Source organism: Salvelinus alpinus, chromosome 9 (assembly GCF_045679555.1).
Source record: "Salvelinus alpinus chromosome 9, SLU_Salpinus.1, whole genome shotgun sequence".
In the NCBI taxonomy this organism is placed as follows: domain Eukaryota; kingdom Metazoa; phylum Chordata; class Actinopteri; order Salmoniformes; family Salmonidae; genus Salvelinus; species Salvelinus alpinus.
Genome location: NC_092094.1, coordinates 10,367,051 through 10,387,076, shown reverse-complemented (window position 1 = coordinate 10,387,076; position 20,026 = coordinate 10,367,051). Strand labels below are relative to the sequence as shown.

The 20,026-nt window shown below is 45.0% G+C and overlaps 2 protein-coding genes and 2 non-coding genes across 6 annotated transcripts; all 4 read left to right on the top strand.

Moving 5' to 3' along the window:
* The first annotated feature begins 714 nt into the window (after positions 1–714).
* On the top strand, positions 715–9,057 carry LOC139584284 (solute carrier family 25 member 3-like). 2 transcript variants are annotated; one of them, XM_071415945.1, is made up of 8 exons: positions 715–963; positions 1,337–1,500; positions 4,298–4,425; positions 5,076–5,255; positions 5,696–5,877; positions 6,970–7,142; positions 7,420–7,530; positions 8,166–9,057. In XM_071415945.1, the coding sequence occupies exons 2-8, from the start codon at positions 1,353–1,355 to the stop codon at positions 8,324–8,326; spliced, it is 1,083 nt and encodes a 360-aa protein (XP_071272046.1). In that variant the 5' UTR covers positions 715–963; positions 1,337–1,352; the 3' UTR covers positions 8,327–9,057. The 2 variants fall into 2 exon arrangements, with proteins under 2 accessions (XP_071272046.1, XP_071272047.1); XM_071415946.1 differs by lacking the exon at positions 4,298–4,425 and adding an exon at positions 3,205–3,329 and having other exon boundaries at positions 823–963.
* Positions 6,128–6,367, top strand: LOC139531198 (small nucleolar RNA SNORA53). The gene has a single exon (XR_011666300.1). It is a non-coding gene; the product is annotated as a small nucleolar RNA SNORA53 (small nucleolar RNA).
* On the top strand, positions 7,783–8,020 carry LOC139531197 (small nucleolar RNA SNORA53). The gene has a single exon (XR_011666299.1). It is a non-coding gene; the product is annotated as a small nucleolar RNA SNORA53 (small nucleolar RNA).
* Positions 9,058–9,742: 685 nt separating the features above from the next.
* Positions 9,743–19,518, top strand: LOC139584285 (L-lactate dehydrogenase B-A chain-like). 2 transcript variants are annotated; one of them, XM_071415947.1, is made up of 8 exons: positions 9,743–9,764; positions 11,178–11,314; positions 14,910–15,027; positions 15,255–15,428; positions 15,526–15,699; positions 15,963–16,080; positions 16,366–16,489; positions 18,449–19,518. In XM_071415947.1, the coding sequence occupies exons 2-8, from the start codon at positions 11,186–11,188 to the stop codon at positions 18,614–18,616; spliced, it is 1,005 nt and encodes a 334-aa protein (XP_071272048.1). In that variant the 5' UTR covers positions 9,743–9,764; positions 11,178–11,185; the 3' UTR covers positions 18,617–19,518. The 2 variants fall into 2 exon arrangements, with proteins under 2 accessions (XP_071272048.1, XP_071272049.1); XM_071415948.1 differs by lacking the exon at positions 9,743–9,764 and adding an exon at positions 9,823–10,366.
* The last annotated feature ends 508 nt before the right edge of the window (positions 19,519–20,026 follow it).

Below are 20,026 nucleotides of genomic sequence, written 5' to 3'. Positions count from 1 at the left end.
TGTGCTTCTATTCCGACAGTGCAGCAATATCTAACAAGTAATATCTAATAATTCCACAACAAATACCTAATTTACACAAATCTAAGGAATGGAATAACAATATATGGATGAGCAATGTCAGAGCGGCAGCATAGGCTAAGGTGCAATAGTATAGAATACAGTATATACATATGAGATATGTAAACATTATTAAAGTGGCATTATTAAAAGTGGCCGATGATTCAAGTCTGTCTGTAGGCAGTAACCTTTCTGTGCTAGTGATGTTTGTTTTTAACAGTGATGGCCTTGAATAGAAGCTGTTTTTCAGTCTCTCGGTCCCAGCTTTGATGCACCTGTACTGTACTGACCTCGCCTTCTAGATGGTAACGGGGTGAACAGGCAGTGGTTCGGTTGGTTGTTGTCCTTAATTATCCTTTTGGCCTTCCTGTGACATTGGGTGCTGTAGGTGTCCTGGAGGGCAGGTAGTTTGCCCCCAGTGATGCGTTGTGCAGACCGCACTACCCTCTGGAGAGCCCTGCGGTTGTGGGCAGTGCAGTGATACAGCCCGATAGGATGCTCTCAATTGTGCATCTGTAAAAGTTTGTGAGGGTTTAGGTGACAAGCCAAATTTCTTCAGCCTCCTGAGTTGCTGTTGCCCCTTCTTCACTACACTGTTTGAATGTGTGCCTGTCACAAAGGAAAGGGACAAATCAATGAATGAACAACACAAACAATGACACAAATTGCCACCTGGGGCAGTCAGCGACCTTCATATTGTATGCAGAAAAGCCTGGTGTAGGTAGGAGGCCACAGAGCGCAAGAGGGCATCCCAAAGACACCAAAAGTGCGGAACTGACGTATCCTCTAACCTCAGGTGACGTAGTCTCTTGCACAGTTAGGACGGACACTTGCCAGACACATCGGTCTCTACGATTCGCCGGTGGTGAAGGACGGCGGCGCCATTTTGCGACTGAACGCGTGGAAGTAAAGAACATATAAAGATAACTTTTTGTGAATTTATACTTTACGTAGTAACACATTTGTTGATGTGGGATACATTTCTCAATACAAGAATATTGGTTGCTCCAGCAAGGATAATCTAAAAAATGTTGGCCGGCTAGCTAACGTTAGCTAGCCTAGCAACTAGCTAACACTCAGGCTAGCCAGCAGGCTTTTGTGTACTACAGACGTTAGCTAGATAGCTCTCTTGCTTTAAAGTAACAAGTACATGTTGAAACAACTTACATGACATGTAATTTCAGGCCAAGTTGGCCAACTATCTAACTAAATACATTTGTTTCATCCATTGTTTTTGGTAAAGCTAGCTAACCACGTTGTCTTTATCTGTTCCCCACAGCCACCCTTAAGGAACAATGTACCCCAACGTGTTAACACAGTTGGCGCGATCGAACCCGTTCAGCGCTCCCCTTTTCACTTTACAGAAAGTCGAGGAGCCATCACAAAGTCTTGCTGCCGATCATGGACCAAGAAAACGCACATTGGCTGCCGCTGCAGTGGCCGGTAAGAAGAGTGGTGTATGTTACTTAATATTAGCCAACTAACGCTAGCTAGTTTGCTAGCAAAGTCCTCAACGAATTAGCTAGCTAAAATAGGTTTGATAGCTAATATTACCACTTGTGTTTTTACTAGTCCATAGCGTTATGGGTTTATGAACGAAAGCCAATTGAACCGTCTCTTATCTCTCTTTACTTATCAGTGAGTACATCAATGACTATGTTTGAACTACACCAATAAAGTTTAAATCGTCTGGGCCCAGTTTTTCTAAAATTATCTATCCGGATTTCGGCTATAGGATTAAATGCACATACATAGAATGAATAGAACAGACTAATCATTGACATGAATATGAACTAACGTTCTATTTCTATTCGTGTAATACTATCCAATAGCCGAAGTACAGATAACTTTTGGAAAACTGATCGCTGAATATCAGGCATCAGACATTTTTTAAATTTGCGTTTGGCTTCTGTACAGTCGCTTTGCACTTCCTTTTAGGCAAGGCCTTGCAGTCATGCATGGAGGACACTGTGAAGGGCAAAGTTTTGCAATAAGTAGGCCAGAAGCTATGACAACTTATTAGTAGAAGTCTGCAGAAAAATCGAGCTAGCTTGAGAATTGTTAAATAGGAATGCAGCTAATACCAAGGCCCAATCCCCTTTTTATGACGACTAAAGCTACAAGGCAAATCATATTGATAGACCTAAATTGTCTCATGTTGTCTATAGCCCTGGCACAGGTAGCTAGCTAATTGCAAAGTAAACACTAACAGCCTAGGACTGATTTTGTTGCAAATACGTGGAATAATACACGGGGGCCTAATGTCATGGTTGAGTTGAAAGAATACTGTCATGAAGACGTGTGTGTGTGTATAGGGGCTTGCACATGGTGTGTCCTGATCTCCTTGCCACGTGAGTTTGGAAGTCTACCAATTTACTAAAGGTCTCATTATGCCCTTGTCCTGGGCTGTGCTACTAAAGGTCTCATTATGGCCTTGTCCTGGGCTGTGCTACTAAAGGTCTCATTATGCCCTTGTCCTGGGCTGTGCTACTAAAGGTCTCATAATGGCCTTGTCCTAGGCTGTGCTACTAAAGGTCTCATTATGCCCTTGTCCTGGGCTGTGCTACTAAAGGTCTCATTATGCCCTTGTCCTGGGCTGTGCTACTAAAGGTCTCATTATGGCCTTGTCCTGGGCTGTGCTACTAAAGGGCTCATTATGGCCTTGTCCTAGGCTGTGCTACTTGCTTTGACAGTTTCCTCCATTGAGTCTTATCAGTTAGTGATATAATGGGAACCGTTGGGCTTCGTTATACTTGAGCCCCTATCAAATAGATTAGACGGATAGGCTACCGTTCACAACCCTCCGTTTACGTACTATGTAAGATACGGTGCCCTTTAACTACATGTACCCATATATAAATGGAATAATCAGCTGTAACGCCGTCATGAAGGTGATCTTTTTTGCCACCGTTGCTAGACTGTCGAGCTCAGGTATCGGCTTGAATAGAATGTGAGGCGCCAGTTAATGACTCAGTACTAGAACAAATATATGGTCTTCACTCTCGGAGTTGAACTGAACATTTGTATTCAGGTCTGCACCAACTACCCAACTAAAGAGTAGGCCTAATACTGCTGTGTACATATAAAAAAAATGTTTCCCCCCTCTTACATCTGTGAAAGAACCCCAATTCACTGTCTTTTCCTCAGAGGGAGACAGTTGTGAGTTTGGCTCATCGCATTATTTCATCATGTGTGGCATCGGTGGAATCCTGAGCTGTGGTACCACACACACAGCACTGGTGCCCCTTGACCTGGTCAAGTGCAGGTTGCAGGTCTGTGGCCCCCGACCACGGGTTGCATGGCATGTATATTGTGTTGTGGATTCCACTAAGACATTGACTTCCCAGTTAACAGTATTTTTCTGAAACAAGACTACATCCCAAATAGCTTTTATTTTCAGGAAAGGTGTGTTTCCACTAATATGCAGTGGGGGAGGGGGGGGAGAGAAGCAGCCAGTTATCATTTTATTTGCATGCTTGAACTAGAGATGTATTGTTGAGGCCCTGGGAGCTAAAATGAGAAAGTAAGTCACGTGAACTGGGAAGCTTTAACAGAATGCGAAGCTGGCATTCTTTAACTTTATGGTATGACCCCTAAATGGTCCTGGCAGGCCCTTGCCCTTTCTCTGTGCCGCTAACAGCAATTTGATACTGTACCCACATTCGTTCAACATCAGCGACCTTTAGCCTAGCAAAAACTGCAGTCAAATTCCTAGCCAGGACAGGACATCCTCCTTGTTAAACTGGACTGCCTTGGAGTTGGGCCTATAATACTTGCAGAACAAGTTTTCAAAATGACGACTGGTGTCCTTGGCCAGTATTCACGAAGCGTAGGAGTGCTGATCTGGGATACGTTTTGACCTTTCGATCATAATGAATAAGATTACATTGATAAGAGGGGACCTGATCCTAGATCAGCACTCCAACTCTTGACACTCAATGAATAATGACCCTGGTATGGGAATAGAGGAATCACCCAAACACACCTTGCTTTTATTATTGAGGATTTGTTTTGTGGTATTACTTAACAATAAAAACATGAATGACTGTCAGTGTCGGGGAGGGAATATTCTCCACTGTGCTAGAGGGCATAATCAAGAGAAAAGCCTAGAGAGCGTATTATGATAATCCATTGCTAACGTTGTGGTGTGAGACACTCGGCATGGCTTCGAAGTGATGTTGACTAACAGCATGGTGTGTGTTGTCTGTCTCTATTCTGGATTGTGTTCGGTCTGCTCTAGATTCTGACGTTAGCTGTGAGTTTGGCTCTAAGAAATACTATGCCTTGTGCGGCTTCGGCGGCATCCTCAGCTGCGGGATCACACACACGGCGCTCGTTCCCCTTGACCTGGTCAAGTGCCGTCTGCAGGTCTGTATATCCGCTTGTCGTGTGGGGTGCGCCCCAAATGGTGCCCTATTCCCTATATAGTGCTCTACTTTTGGCCAGGGTCCCATAGGGTTTGTGTCAAAGTAGTGCACAATGTAGATAATAGGTTACCATTTGGGACGCACTTCTAGTCTGTGATCAATGTGCTCTGCTGCGCTGGAAGAATGGATACATTGCAGCGTTGAAGGTCAATTCCATTTCAATCCAGGAAGTAAATTGAAATTCCTTATTTTTTATGATTTTAAATGGCATTGACCCCAACTTTAATAAATGTATAATAAATACATTGAGTGTGTTTTGGCCCTGTAGTATTGAGTGCATTTCTGTAGTATTGAGTGCATTTCTGTAGTATTGAGTGCATTTCTGTAGTATTGAGTGCATTTCTGTAGTATTGAGTGCATTGCTGTAGTATTGAGTGCATTTCTGTAGTATTGAGTGCATTGCTGTAGTATTGAGTGCATTGCTGTAGTATTGAGTGCATTGCTGTAGTATTGAGTGCATTGCTGTAGTATTGAGTGCATTGCTGTAGTATTGAGTGCATTGCCCTTACAGGAACCCTGCAGCACTATTTCCCTACTTTTTTTTTTTTTTTTTTTTATCAGTTCAGTTTCTAATGTAGGTTCTGTCTCCAGGTGGACCCAGACAAGTACAAGAGCATCTTCAAGGGTTTCTCCATCACCGTTAAAGAGGATGGCATGAGAGGGCTGGCTAAGGGCTGGGCACCCACCTTCATCGGTTACTCCATGCAGGGTCTCTGCAAGTTTGGCTTCTATGAGGTGTTCAAGATCACCTACAGCGACATGATCGGAGAGGTCAGTACTGTAGTAGTGCTCATCAGTGAGACTAAGTCCACGTCCCAAATGGCACTCTTTGAACAAAAGTAGTGCTCTATACAGGGAGTAGGGGGACTTAGCCAATATGTTGATTCCTGTATCCTTGACTCCTCAACTGTATTGGACCTTCTTCGCAAGGAGAGCGAATGCAAGGAATCAAGTAAAGTTGAATTGCGAAAGACCCAAAGAATAAGGTCGTCCTCCTCCCATTTTTATAATAATCCATCGGCTCTTTCTCAATTAATCTTTCCTTGATTCTTTGCATCCTCTCGCCTGCTTTTCAAAACGCATTGAATTATGTCTTGAAGTAAGGAATCTTGGCGCTTCTGTTCCAATGCAGGTGAGATGTGAGGAGTTGTGGAAAGACTTGATTGTGATTTTGCTCTTCACCTCCTACCCTGCCTGTCTGGTAAATGCAGGAAAACACCTACCTGTGGAGGACCTCTCTCTACCTGGCTGCGTCTGCTAGTGCAGAGTTCTTCGCTGACATCGCCCTGGCCCCAATGGAGGCGTGTAAAGTGCGTATTCAGACCCAGCCCGGCTACGCTAACACCCTCAGACAGTGTGCCCCTAAGATGTTCGCAGAGGAGGGACTCTGGGCGTGAGTATCCCTACTGAATCAGCCGGTCACATTTTGCTACCTCCGTCTTAGCCCTATCCCTTTTGATGTTTTGTTATTCTGAAGGGTCTGGGTTGGTATGGTCAGTGAAGTGCTGGTGCTCTCAGATCTGCAACCATCGAAAGGGCTAGGGCCAAGGGTCAGGGAACACATTGGGACCAGCTGAATTAATATGGCCTTGTTTTGTAATGACTAGAATAAACTCCTCAATGACGAGGATGTTTCAAAGTCCAACACGCTCCTTAGATCCACCTCTGGGGGGCACTCCTGGTCTGTTGAGTCTGCTTTCTCTCTCTCTCTGAGTGTTGACTGCAGCTCCTGCCCAGACGCTCCCAGCAGCTTTCTGGCTGTACAGTTGGAGGTGCTTGAGTCATTGGCGTGTGAGAACAGTCTACCTGCTCCTCAGCCCACTCCCTGCACTGGCACCCTCGCTGGAAAATGACCAGTGCAGACAGGCTGGGGAGCGGACAACTTTTCCTTTACACAGGTCATAGACTATTTGGTTCCTGTTTCCTATACCCAGTTTAAGCCTACTCCTGGTCTTAAATACATGATCATGGAATAATCTATTAAAACAGTTGTTTAGTCCAGAATTAGATTAAAGGTCCAACGTAGCCGTTTTTATCTCAATATCAAAAAACCTTAAGTGTGATTGCTTTCATTTAAAATGGTCAAAAATAAAATAGCTTTTTTAGCAAAGAGCAATTTCTCAAGCAAGAATTTGGCTAGGACTATCTGGGAGTGGTCTGAGTTGAGAGGAGAAAACTAGCTGTTATTGGCAGAGTTTGGAACTTTCTTATTGGTTTATTAACTAATTTACCGACTGGTTATGTCACCAGGCCGGTCAAAACCCCATCCCACCAAACAGGCTGAAATTTCAGTTGGTCTTTTCAAACAGCTCTTACACTAAAATGTCATTATTTTCACACTATTTCAACCTCAGTTTGGAAATGTATATAAAACAAGAGGACAGTCACGTTTTTGACTGCACTGGGCCTTTTAATCCTGGCGAGGTAAAGGTCAATAACATGGAACAAGTCACTCACGCTCTGCCCCTTTGCTGCTGCTCTATAGTTTCTACAAGGGTTTAGTCCCTCTGTGGATGAGGCAGATCCCCTATACCATGATGAAGTTTTCCTGCTTTGAGAGGACCGTGGAGCTGCTGTACAAAAATGTGGTGCCTAAACCCCGTGCTGAGTGCTCCAAGGGTGAACAGCTGGTCGTCACCTTCGTGGCCGGATACATTGGTGAGTCCACAGTTCTGAAGAGAAGCGTATTGAAGTTGGTAGATGTTTGTTTTGGTTAGACTTCCAACCACAAATGGGTATACTGGGTATTAAATCATTTAAAGATGAGTTTTACAACTGATTTCCGTTGGTATGAGATGTAGCCTGTAACTTTACTCCTAAGCCATAACTCATCCAAAATTTGTTTTTTTTCTTAATCGATTTAAGAATTTCAACTTATCTGATGTTTTCTATGTTGTCCTGATCACATCTCTGATGGTTGTTCTGTCCCCTGCAGCTGGTGTGTTCTGTGCCATCGTCTCCCACCCTGCTGACTCCGTGGTGTCTGTGCTGAACAAGGAGAGTGGCAGCACCGCCATCGGAGTGCTCAAGAAGCTCGGGCCCAAGGGTGAGGAGTAGCACTGCATTCCTCTGTCAGAACCCTCCCTACCCCCATATCCTTTTCACTCTACTGAGACATACCAAATTGTACTGTGTTGACGCTGGTATTTCCCTTTCACCTTGTTCTGTCCAGCAACTTCTATTAACTGTGGCAGATGTGTAACCAGGCCAGCTCAGTACCGCTTGGTTTGGCTCGGTAGTGTGACTCGGCCAGTAGGATCTTTCAGATGGAAATGTATTGTGTAGTAAAGAGGTTTCCAACACGCTCCTTAGATCCACCTCTGGGGGGCGCTCCTGGTCTGTTGAGTCTGCTTTCTCTCTCTCTGAGTGTTGACTGCAGCTCCAGCCCAGACGCTCCCAGCAGCTTTCTGGCTGTACAGTTGGAGGTGCTTGAGTCATTGGCGTGTGAGAACAGTCTACCTGCTCCTCAGCCCACTCCCTGCACTGGCACCCTCGCTGGAAAATGACCAGTGCAGACAGGCTGGGGAGCGGACATAATTCAATATCGCTTACATCATCTGAGTACCACCATCAGACATTTTGATTGGTTGATATTTTTGATGTATATGCTGTAACATAAAGTATTACATTTTGACTTGAGTGTAAACTGTTGTGTTGCTTTCTTCCTTTCTATCTCCTCAGGTGTGTGGAAGGGTCTGGTGGCCCGTATCATCATGATCGGTACCCTGACCGCCCTGCAGTGGTTCATCTACGACTCTGTCAAGGTCTACTTCCGCCTGCCCCGTCCCCCTCCCCCAGAGATGCCCGAGTCCCTCAAGAAGAAGCTGGGGATCACAGAGTAAAGAAACAAAAAGGGCGGCCTTATCAACAAATATCTATTCAAAATGGCGGCCTTATCAACAGCAATATAAGATGGCGGCCTTCAAACAACACATCCTTAAGTTAACATCCACACTGCACACCGCTATCTGCCTGGTGTAGTCATAGCTGTCCTGTTCTGTCTGTAGACCACCTACCCTGGTCTGAGCTACTTCAGCATATTACATTCAGAGCGAAATATGCTATGTAGAACGGACATGCAGCTACGACGTGTAGAATAAAGAATCATGTTGACTCTTATTAGTAGAGTTTCTATATGCGACGTTCCAAAACTTTTTCGTACTGAACATGGCCCTGGTCAGCATGAGTTGGGGTCCATTTCAATTAGATTCCAGAAGTAAACTGAAATTTCACTTCTAAATTATAATTTCTTAATTGGAATTTCAGTTTTTGGATTTGTTTGAAATGGAACTGAACCCAACCCTACTGGTCAAGAGGGAGGAGGGTTCGCTCCTGTGGGGGAATAGAGAGAAGACAATAACACATGCCATCGGGTTAATGTTCTAATAAATAAATGAAAATGTGGAAACATTTTATATCCTTGTTCTTCAACGGTGTGTGTGTGTGTGTGACTGATGTTGGATTGTAGTTCAGGGGATGTTTTATGCCCCTTTTAAACAGATCATTGCTTGTTCTGTTATTGGTTGTAGTTTAGTTATGAGGATTTTTGCACTAAAGTTATGGAACATTCTTATGATTTGTCTGATTCTTGCATTATTACCTAGAATACACATACATCCTACAGGTGAAGAAGCCTGGTGTGGAGGTCCTGGGCTGGTGGGGTTACAAGTAGACTGCGGTTGGGAGGCCGGTTGGATGTACTGCCAAATTCTCTAAAATGACATTGGAGGTGGCTTATGGTAGAGAAACCAAAGCGACTAATACGCCTCGCTCACAATGATTAGTGTCATATCACAAAACAGTATGCAGCATCATCTGGATGTGTGCAAGAAATGTTCAACATTCACCTTATGCTACCATTTCTGTCAAGTACAGTTTGACACAAATGTTTGATAAATCCAATGTACTGTACTCACTGCAACTGCCTCTGTACTGCAAATGCAGCGTTCCATTGGAAATTAATGTACTTCTAGTGTACCAAAATGCAAAGGACCTGTCGGTGTGATCGTAAACCACAAGGGATAAAAAAAAAAAAAAAGTATTTAACCTTTAACAAGGCAAGTCAGTTAAGAACAAATTCTTATTTACAATATCGGCCTACCAAAAGGCAAAAAGCCTGCGGGTGCTGGGATTAAAAATACATTACATTTAAATATTGGACAAAACACGCATCACGACGGAGACAACACTACATAAAGAGAGACCTAAGACAACATAGCAACACGGTAGCAGCACAAAACGGTATAAACATTGGGCACAGACATCACAAAGGGCAAGAAGGTAGAAACAATACATCACGTAAAGCAGCCACAACTGTCAGAAAGAGTCCATGATTGAGTCTTTGAATGAAGAGATGGAGATATAACTGTCCAGTTTGAGTGTTTGTTGCAGCTCGTTACAGTCGCTAGTTGCAGCGAACCGTAAAGACGAGCGACACAGGGATGTGTGTGCTTTGGGGGCTTTTAACAGAATGTGACTGCCAGAACGGGTGTTGTATGTGGAGGATACACAGTGTAGATCGCCATCTGAGGTGCACCAGATGGAGCCTGTGTCATTACAGACATTTGGCATCCGATTAGTAAACCTAGAGCGTTGTCCGGTCGGAGTAAAGCAGGAGGAGGAGCCGATTCTAGAGCTTTGTGCTGCTGTCACTGTCACATTCTGTGGTACACACTCGTTTTGGGCCTGCGTCACATGCTCCGACTCTAGTGCTGCAGCTCATCTACAGTATTCCTCCTGACCTGACTGGATAGAGGATACGGTCGTTGTGTGGGGTCCTGTGGTTGCAGGGAGAACGCACCTTAGCTCTCTTCTGGTCTAGTCAGACATGTTGATTACATGGTGGTATTTATATCTTACAGCTCGGGGCATCCTCCAACAAAGCAAGTATTTGTTTGTTATTGTTTGTGCCTAAAGTAGTTAAGGGTTTCCTGCTAGGATCGACAAGCTCTGCACGGTGATATGGTGTTTCTGTTGATTGAATGGTTGGTTGTGTGTGTGTTTAAGAATCGGGTGTATGTGGTAGTAGGCGAAAGTCATGCAGGACTAAAGACTAGAATCAAATGTCTAAAACCTTAATCTCTAATCTCTGGGCAGTGCTGTCAGCCTGCCATTTTAAAGCGACGCAGGTTATTTTCTGAGTGCATCAATTATTTAATGAAACCCAAATTAATCCTAGCTGGGTCAGGAAAAGTGTTTGTCCTACTTGTGTCTGATGGTTCACTATTGTGTCTCTTTGGACATGTAAAAGACTTACATTTTATGTGTCTGACCAGGTACATTCTCTCTCCCCCCTTTCTCTCCCTCTACCCCCTTTCTCTCCCTCTACCCTTCCCTCCTCTCACTACCCTCTTTTCCTTTCCTATGTCTGCCCTCTCCTTGCATCTCTCTCTTCCTCCCTCCTCTCTCCCCCCTCTTTTCCTTTCCTATGTCTGCCCTCCCCTTGCATCTCTCTCTTCCTCCCTCCTCTCTCCCCCTCTTTTCCTTTCCTATGTCTGCCCTCCCCTTGCATCTCTCTCTTCCTCCCTCCTCTCTCCCCCCTCTTTTCCTTTCCTATGTCTGCCCTCCCCTTGCATCTCTCTCTTCCTCCCTCCTCTCTCCCCCCTCTTTTCCTTTCCTATGTCTGCCCTCCCCTTGCATCTCTCTCTTCCTCCCTCCTCTCTCCCCCCTCTTTTCCCATCTCCTTCCCTCCAGCTTTGAACATGGCCTCTATCCTTCAGAAGCTCATGACCCCCCTGGTCAGTGGGAACCCAGAGCCACCCAGGAACAAGGTGACGGTGGTGGGGGTCGGCCAGGTGGGCATGGCCTGTGCTGTCAGCATCCTGCTGAGGGTAAGACCCGACCTGCTCTCTGTTGTTGACTGACTCGTGTCAAATCAAATCAAATCAAATCAAATTTTATTAGTCACATACACATGGTTAGCAGATGTTAATGCGAGTGTAGCGAAATGCTTGTGCTTCTAGTTCCGACAATGCAGTAATAACCAACAGTAATCTAACCTAACAATTCCACACTACTACCTTACACACACACAAGTGTAAGGGATAAAGAATATGTACATAAAGATATATGGATGAGTGGTGGTACAGAACGGCATGGCAGATGCAGTAGATGGTATAGAGTACGGTATATACATATGAGATGAGTACTGTAGGGTATGTAAACATAAAGTGGCATAGTTTAAAGTGGCTAGTGGTACATGTATTGCATAAAGATGGCAAGATGCAGTAGATGATATAGAGTACAGTATATATACATATGAGATGGGTAATGTAGGGTATGTAAACATTGTATTAAGTGGCATTGCTTAAAGTGGCTAGTGGTACATTTTTACATAATTTCCATCAATTCCCATTTTTAAAGTGGCTGGAGTTGAGTCAGTATGTTGGCAGCGGCCGCTAAATGTTAGTGGTGGCTGTTTAACAGTCTGATGGCCTTGAGATAGAAGCTGTTTTTCAGTCTCTCGGTCCCTGCTTTGATGCACCTGTACTGACCTCGCCTTCTGGATGATAGCGGGGTGAACAGGCAGTGGCTTGGGTGGTTGTTGTCCTTGATGATCTTTATGGCCTTCCTGTGACATCGGGTGGTGTAGGTGTCCTGGAGGGCAGGTAGTTTGCCCCTGGTGATGCGTTCTGCAGACCTCACTACCCTCTGGAGAGCCTTACGGTTGTGGGCGGAGCAGTTGCCGTACCAGGCGGTGATACAGCCCGACAGGATGCTCTCGATTGTGCATCTGTAGAAGTTTGTGAGTGCTTTTGGTGACAAGCCGAATTTCTTCAGCCTCCTGAGGTTGAAGAGGCGCTGCTGCGCCTTCTTCACAACGCTGTCTGTGTGGGTGGACCAGTTCAGTTTGTCCGTGATGTGTACACAGAGGAACTTAAAACTTTCCACCTTCTCCACTACTGACCCGTCGATGTGGATAGGGGGGTGCTCCCTCTGCTGTTTCCTGAAGTCCACAATCATCTCCTTTGTTTTGTTGACGTTGAGTATGAGGTTATTTTCCTGACACCACACTCCGAGGGCCCTCACCTCCTCCCTGTAGGCCGTCTCGTCGTTGTTGGTGATCAAGCCTACCACTGTAGTGTCATCCGCAAACTTGATGATTGAGTTGGAGGCGTGCATGGCCACGCAGTCGTGGGTGAACAGGGAGTACAGGAGAGGGCTCAGAACGCACCCTTGTGGGGCCCCAGTGTTGAGGATCAGCGGGGTGGAGATGTTGTTACCTACCCTCACCACCTGGGGGCGGCCCGTCAGGAAGTCCAGGACCCAGTTGCACAGGGCGGGGTCGAGACCCAGGGTCTCGAGCTTGATGACGAGTTTGGAGGGTACTATGGTGTTAAATGCTGAGCTGTAATCGATGAACAGCATTCTCACATGGGTATTCCTCTTGTCCAGATGGGTTAGGGCAGTGTGCAGTGTGGTTGCGATTGCGTCGTCTGTGGACCTATTGGGTCGGTAAGCAAATTGGAGTGGGTCTAGGGTGTCCGGTAGGGTGGAGGTGATATGGTCCTTGACTAGTCTCTCAAAGCACTTCATGATGACGGAAGTGAGTGCTACGGGGCGGTAGTCGTTTAGCTCAGTTACCTTAGCTTTCTTGGGAACAGGAACAATGGTGGCCCTCTTGAAGCATGTGGGAACAGCAGACTGGGATAAGGATTGATTGAATATGTCCGTAAACACACCAGCCAGCTGGTCTGCGCATGCTCTGAGGACGCGGCTGGGAATGCCGTCTGGGCCTGCAGCCTTGCGAGGGTTAACACGTTTAAATGTTTTACTCACCTCGGCTGCAGTGAAGGAGAGCCCGCAGGTTTTGGTAGGGGGCCGTGTCAGTGGCACTGTATTGTCCTCAAAGCGGGCAAAAAAGTTGTTTAGCCTGTCTGGGAGCAAGACATCCTGGTCCTCGACGGGGCTGGTTTTCTTTTTGTAATCCGTGATTGACTGTAGACCCTGCCACATACCTCTTGTGTCTGAGCTGTTGAATTTCGACTCGATTTTGTCTCTGTACTGAGACTTGGCCTGTTTGATTGCCTTGCGGAGAGAATAGCTACACTGTTTGTATTCGGTCATGCTTCCGGTCACCTTGCCCAGGTTAAAAGCAGTGGTTCGCGCTTTCAGTTTCACGCGAATGCTGCCGTCAATCCACGGTTTCTGGTTTGGGAATGTTTTTATCGTTGCTGTGGGTACGACATCGTCAATGCACTTCCTAATGAACTCGCTCACCGAATCAGCATATTCGTCAATATTGTTGTTGGACGCGATGCGGAACATATTCCAATCTGCGTGATCGAAGCAGTCTTGAAGCGTGGATTCAGATTGGTCGGACCAGCGTTGAACAGACCTGAGCGCGGGAGCTTGTTGTTTGAGTTTTTGTTTGTAGGCTGGAATCAACAAAATGGAGTCGTGGTCAGCTTTTCCGAAAGGGGGGCGGGGGAGGGCCTTATAAGCGTCGCGGAAATTAGTGTAACAATGGTCTAATGTCAAAGACATTGCTACAGTATTATGTCTAGTCTAACCCCCACCGTGTGTTACAGTATAACCTGTCTAGTCTAACCCCCACCCTGTGTTACAGTTTAACCTGTCTAGTCTAACCCCCACCCTGTGTTACAGTATAACCTGTCTAGTCTAACCCCCACCCTGTGTTACAGTATAACCTGTCTAGTCTAACCCCCACCCTGTGTTACAGTATAACCTGTCTAGTCTAACCCCCACCCTGGGTTACAGTATAACCTGTCTAGTCTAACCCCCACCCTGTGTTACAGTATAACCTGTCTAGTCTAACCCCCACCCTGTGTTACAGTTTAACCTGTCTAGTCTAACCCCCACCCTGTGTTACAGTTTAACCTGTCTAGTCTAACCCCCACCCTGTGTTACAGTATAACCTGTCTAGTCTAACCCCCACCCTGTGTTACAGTATAACCTGTCTAGTCTAACCCCCACCCTGTGTTACAGTATAACCTGTCTAGTCTAACCCCCACCCTGTGTTACAGTATAACCTGTCTAGTCTAACCCCCACCGTGTGTTACAGTATAACCTGTCTAGTCTAACCCCCACCCTGGGTTACATTATAACCTGTCTTGTCTAACCCCCACCCTGTGTTACAGTATAACCTGTCTTGTCTAACCCCCACCCTGTGTTACAGTATAACCTGTCTAGTCTAACCCCCACCCTGTGTTACAGTATAACCTGTTACTACTCATCTCTCAGTAGTCTGTATTACACAAACATTCCCTCTTTATTAGTGTCATAACAAGGTTGTTGCTATGCTTTTGTGCTGTGTAATTGTTCATGTAGGAACACCTCGTTCATTGTGTGTTCAACTAATTTATAAAACATTGGTTTTTAGAAGCATACATACAAATGATATGTAATCAATAATATTACCATTTACTTATATGAATGACCTGTATTGGGGCTATCTCTCTGCAGGAGCTAGCTGATGAGCTGGCCTTGGTGGACGTGATGGAAGACAAGCTGAAGGGAGAGATTATGGATCTGCAGCACGGCAGCCTCTTCCTTAAAACATCCAAGATAGTCGCAGGCAAAGGTGAGTCTATAGCAATGGGACACTAGGTAACCAGAGAGCCAAGATGGCCACCCTCTACGTGTCAAATGTCTTTGTGATATTCAGTACCCTTACTGACTGAGGGGACCACGATATAAATACGTTTTTGACTTTTTAGTATAATTCTCAATTTTATTGGTCACGTTGTCTTTTGATATGTTATACATGTCCTAATAAACTGAACTTGTTCATTTGTCTCCCGCGGCCAGACTACTCTGTGACGGCTAACTCTCGCATCGTCGTGGTAACGGCGGGCGTACGTCAACAGGAAGGAGAGAGCAGGTTGAATCTGGTTCAGAGGAATGTCAACATCTTTAAACACATCGTCCCTCAGATCATCAAACACTCCCCCAACTGCATCATCATTGTGGTTTCCAACCCAGGTACTCACTACACACACACACACATACTAGTGTTAGTGACTCCAATTATTTGTTAAAGCAGTGTAGTCTAAGCCCAGAAGTCTCTCCCTGGCCATAGTTGATGTGCTGACCTATGTGACTTGGAAGTTGAGTGGCCTGCCCAAGCACCGCGTCATCGGCAGTGGCACCAACCTGGACTCCGCCCGATTCCGTTACCTGATGGCAGACAAACTGGGCATCCACACTACCAGCTTCAACGGATGGATCCTGGGAGAACACGGAGACACCAGCGGTAAGTGTCCGGTGTGTGTGTGTGGTGTGAGCGTGTGGTGCAAAATTTAGAACAAATTAAAGAACACACACTCAGGAAGTCAAGACAAGTGTGTGTTTTTATTCCATTCAAATATGCTTTAGAATTCTTCTACTATAAATAGTAGCAACCCCCTCCTTTAGGGTTACTGTGATAAAGGTGAGGCGTGAGAGCCCTGCTAATCTATCTGGGCCTTAAGGAGTTAAGTGTTAATTAGGTTAACTGTGTGTGTGTGTGTGTTTTAGTGCCTGTGTGGAGCGGTGCTAACGTAGCAGGCGTTAACCTGCAGACGCTGAACCCTGACATCGGTACTGATGCTGACCAGGAGAACTGGAAGGAGACGCACAAGCAGGTGGTCGACAGGTAATGTCGGCCTACACGGTCTTATTCAAGCAACCTGTTATCTCTATTGCTGTTGGTGTAAATCGATGTCATTTGAAGTTGACATTTCTGTAGTTCTGCTCTCTCACTGTTCTGGAGTTGTGTGTATGTTGTGCTCAAGGTCACAACTGCAATCTGGTTGCCTGCTCACTTCCACAATCATTTTTACTGTCACCCCTGGGATTCGAACCGGCAACCCACCGGTTACTCCCCTACTTCTCGAACTGCAAGGCTACTGAGATTTAAAAATGTGACTGTGAGTTTCAGTGCCTATGAAGTGATCACGCTGAAGGGCTATACTAACTGGGCCATTGGCCTGAGTGTGGCTGACCTGACAGAGAGTCTGATCAGGAACATGAACAGAATCCACCCTGTCTCCACCATGGTCAAGGTAAGGAGGACACACACAGTACTGTATATGTAAGTGTGTGTGTGTGAGAGTGTAGAATGTGTGTCAGTGTGTAGACACTTATCTAATGTACAAGCACACACCTACACCCACATATTACAGCATACCCATAATGCACAACACACATACTACCGTTCAGAAGTTTGGGGTCACTTAGAAATGCCCTTGTTTTTGAAAGGAAAGCAAATGTTTTGTCCATTAAAATAACATCAAATTGATCAGAAATACAGTGTAGACATTGTTAATGTTGTAATTGACTATTGTAGCTGGAACGGCAATTTTTTTAATGGAATATCTACGTAGGCGTACAGAGACCCATAATCAGCAACCATCACTCCTGTGTTCCAATGGCACGTTGTGTTAGCTAATCCAAGTTTATCAATTTAAAAGGCTAATTGATCATTAGAAAACCATTTTGCAATTGTTAGCACAGCTGAAAACTGTTGTTCTGATTTAAAGAAGCAATAAAACTGTCCTTCTTTAGACTAGTTGAGTATCTGGAGCATCAGCATTTGTGTTTTCGATTACAGGCTCAAAATGGCCAGAAACAAATAACTTTCTTCTGAAACTCGTCAGTCTATTCTTGTTCTGAGAAATGAAGGCTATTCCATGCGAGAAATTGCCAAGAAACTGAATATCTCGTACAACGCTGTGTACAACTCCCTTCGCAGAACAGCGCAAACTGTCTCTAACCAGAATAGAAAGAGGAGTGGGAGGCCCCTGTGCACAACTGAGCAAGAGGACAAGTACATTAGAGTGTCTAGTTTGAGAAAGACGCCTCACAAGTCTTCAACTTCAACTGGCAGCAAAACACCAGTCTCAACATCAACAGTGAAGAGACAACTCTGGGATGCGGGCCTTCTAGGCAGAGTTCCTCTATCCAGTGTCTGTTCTTCTGCCCATCTTAATCTTTTCTTTTGATTGGCCAGTCTGAGATATGGCTTTTTCTTTGCAACTCTGCCTAGAAGGCCCGCATCTTGGAGTCGCTTCTTCACTGATGACGTTGAGACTGGTGTTTGCTGCCAGTTGAAGTTGAAGACTTGTGAGGCGTCTTTCTCAAACTAGACACTCTAATGTACTTGTCCTCTTGCTCAGTTGTGCACCGTGGCCTCCCACTCCTCTTTCTATTCTGGTTAGAGCCAGTTTGCGCTGTTCTGTGAAGGGAGTAGTACACAGCGTTGTACGAGATCTTCAGTTTCTTGGCAATTTCTCACATGGAATAGCCTTCATTTATCAGAACAAGAATGGACTGACGAGTTTCAGAAGAAAGTTCTTTGTTTCTGGCCATTTTGAGCCTGTAATCAAACCCACAAATGCTGATGCTCCAGATACTCAACTCTGGAGAGAAACCGTATCGGTGCAAATTCTGTGGTAGATGCTTTAGAAATAATCCGCTACTTAAAAGTCACCTGAGGAACCGTCACAAATTTCATGAAAGTCCCTGATTCTCAGAAGATGACTTAAAGGACAAGTTAACTTTTTTACAACCAAATCTCTATTTTTTATGTAAAGAAGGCCTGTTTTATTGCTTCTTTATTTAGCACAACAGTTTTCAGCTGCGCTAACATAATTGGAAAAAGGTTTTCTAATGATCAATTAGCCTTTTAAAATTATAAATTTGGATTAGCTAACACAACGTGCCATTGGAACACAGGAGTGATGGTTGCTGATTATGGGCCTCTACACATATGTAGATACTCCATAAAAAATCTGCTTGTTCCAGCTACAATAGTCATTTACAACATTAACAATGTCTACACTGTATTTCTGATCAATTTGATGTTATTTTAATGGACAAAAAATGTGCTTTTCTTTCAAAAACAAGGACATTTCTAAGTGACCCCAAACTGAACAGTCATGTGTGTGTGTTACATACAGTAGATATAACTACACACACACATACCTACACTGCTCTAAAGTGTCCGTGCTGTTGATCTTCAGGGCATGTACGGTGTCAAGGACGAGGTGTACCTGAGTCTGCCGTGCGTCCTGAACGCTGGGGGCGTGGCCAGCGTGATCAACATGACCCTGACGGATAATGAGATCGGCCAATTAAAACAGAGTGCTGACACACTGTGGGGTATACAGAAGGACCTGACGGATGTGTAACAGAACAACAGGGGGCGCCACACTCCACTCACCACCAGGTTGCGTCCCAATAATATCTCCTTTGTCCTGAAGTGTGGACTCCTTCACAATTTTCGAATCTACAAAATGTATCTAATCTTATAATCTAGATTCACACAATCCAAAAGCATTGGATCGCTGGAGGCATGGGCCAGTGCGAGTTTACATCAGTAATTTCCTTTCAAATCAATGAAGGGGACTAGTGCACACCTTTTGGAGGAAGGATCGATAATTGGGACAGAGCCCCACTCTCTTGATCACCTACAACTCAACGTATGCCACTTAGCAGACAGTCGCTTTTATCCAAAACGACTTTCAGTACAGGGAATACACTTTGAAAATATATGCATTTGTTCCCTGCGGTAATTCCCTTCATTCATTTTAAATGTTTGAATTCACTACTGTAAGTCGTTCTGGATAAGAGTGTCTGCTAAATGACGTAAATGTAAAATGTAATTGAACCTGATACTTTTCCATTGCTATCACTGCACTACGCTCTTAACTGGGCTACACAGTAAAAAAATTACTCAACTTCCAAAAATACACTGTCAGTGTCACTGCTCCCATTTTACACTCTAGTACTGTTCTTAGCTTCCCTGTCATCTGGGGGGGGGGTTACCATAGAAATAGGATCTAGTCGTTCTATTTCTATGTTGGTCTCATGGGCACTTGGTGTATGGGTTACTTTGTACATGACTGCTTTACTGGAAAAGGGGCCAATTACAGCGTCTTTGGGTTGGTGAACAGCACTATTAAAAATAACATTTATTCAGGTGTGGGATCAGCAAATGCCTCAGTCGTTTGTCCTTGTCAGAATGAAGGGAAATACAATCTGTCAGTCATGTTGTTTGATGTGTAAATGAATAAAGCAAGATTATTTATTGGTCCTGCCTCATTTCTTTAGTTTTCAGGGACAGAATCATTTTTAATCAATGGTAATTTATTTGTTTCAGATTTATAAACATGTCTTCTGTAAAAGAAAATCGGGAGTCCCATATGGTGGCGCACAATTGGCCCAGCGTCGTCCGGGTTTGGCCGGGGGTGGGGTCTACTTAGCTCATCGCGCTCTAGTGACTCCTTGTGGTGGGCTGGGTGCCTGCAGGTTGACTTCGGTTGTCAGTTGAACGGTGTTTCCTCCCGACTCATTGGTGCGGCTGGCTTCCTGGTTAAGCGGGCAGGTGTTAAGAAGCGCAGTTTGGCAGGTCATGTTTCGGAGGACGCATGACTCAACCTTCGCCTCCCGAGCCCAATGGGGAGTTGCAGCGATGAGACAAGATCAAAAAAGGGGGATTGTGGCCTACAATCAGCAGTTGAAACAATAACAAAGCATTATCCCCACCACTGTTTCACTAAAAAGCTGAGAGATGGGGCTAGAGAAATGTAATTACTCTC

What these genes read in the sequence shown, in the direction of transcription:
- LOC139584285 (XM_071415948.1), top strand. Translation starts at nt 10,312, where the DNA reads ATGTTGATTACATGGTGGTATTTATATCTTACAGCTCGGGGCATCCTC. An exon ending in CTGTCAGCATCCTGCTGAGG is followed by an intron (nt 11,315 to 14,909) that starts GTAAGACCCGAC and finishes ATCTCTCTGCAG; the next exon opens with GAGCTAGCTGATGAGCTGGC. An exon ending in CATTGTGGTTTCCAACCCAG is followed by an intron (nt 15,429 to 15,525) that starts GTACTCACTACA and finishes CCCTGGCCATAG; the next exon opens with TTGATGTGCTGACCTATGTG.
- LOC139584284 (XM_071415945.1), top strand. Translation starts at nt 1,353, where the DNA reads ATGTACCCCAACGTGTTAACACAGTTGGCGCGATCGAACCCGTTCAGC. An exon ending in CTTCGTGGCCGGATACATTG is followed by an intron (nt 7,143 to 7,419) that starts GTGAGTCCACAG and finishes TGTCCCCTGCAG; the next exon opens with CTGGTGTGTTCTGTGCCATC. An exon ending in CAAGAAGCTCGGGCCCAAGG is followed by an intron (nt 7,531 to 8,165) that starts GTGAGGAGTAGC and finishes CTATCTCCTCAG; the next exon opens with GTGTGTGGAAGGGTCTGGTG.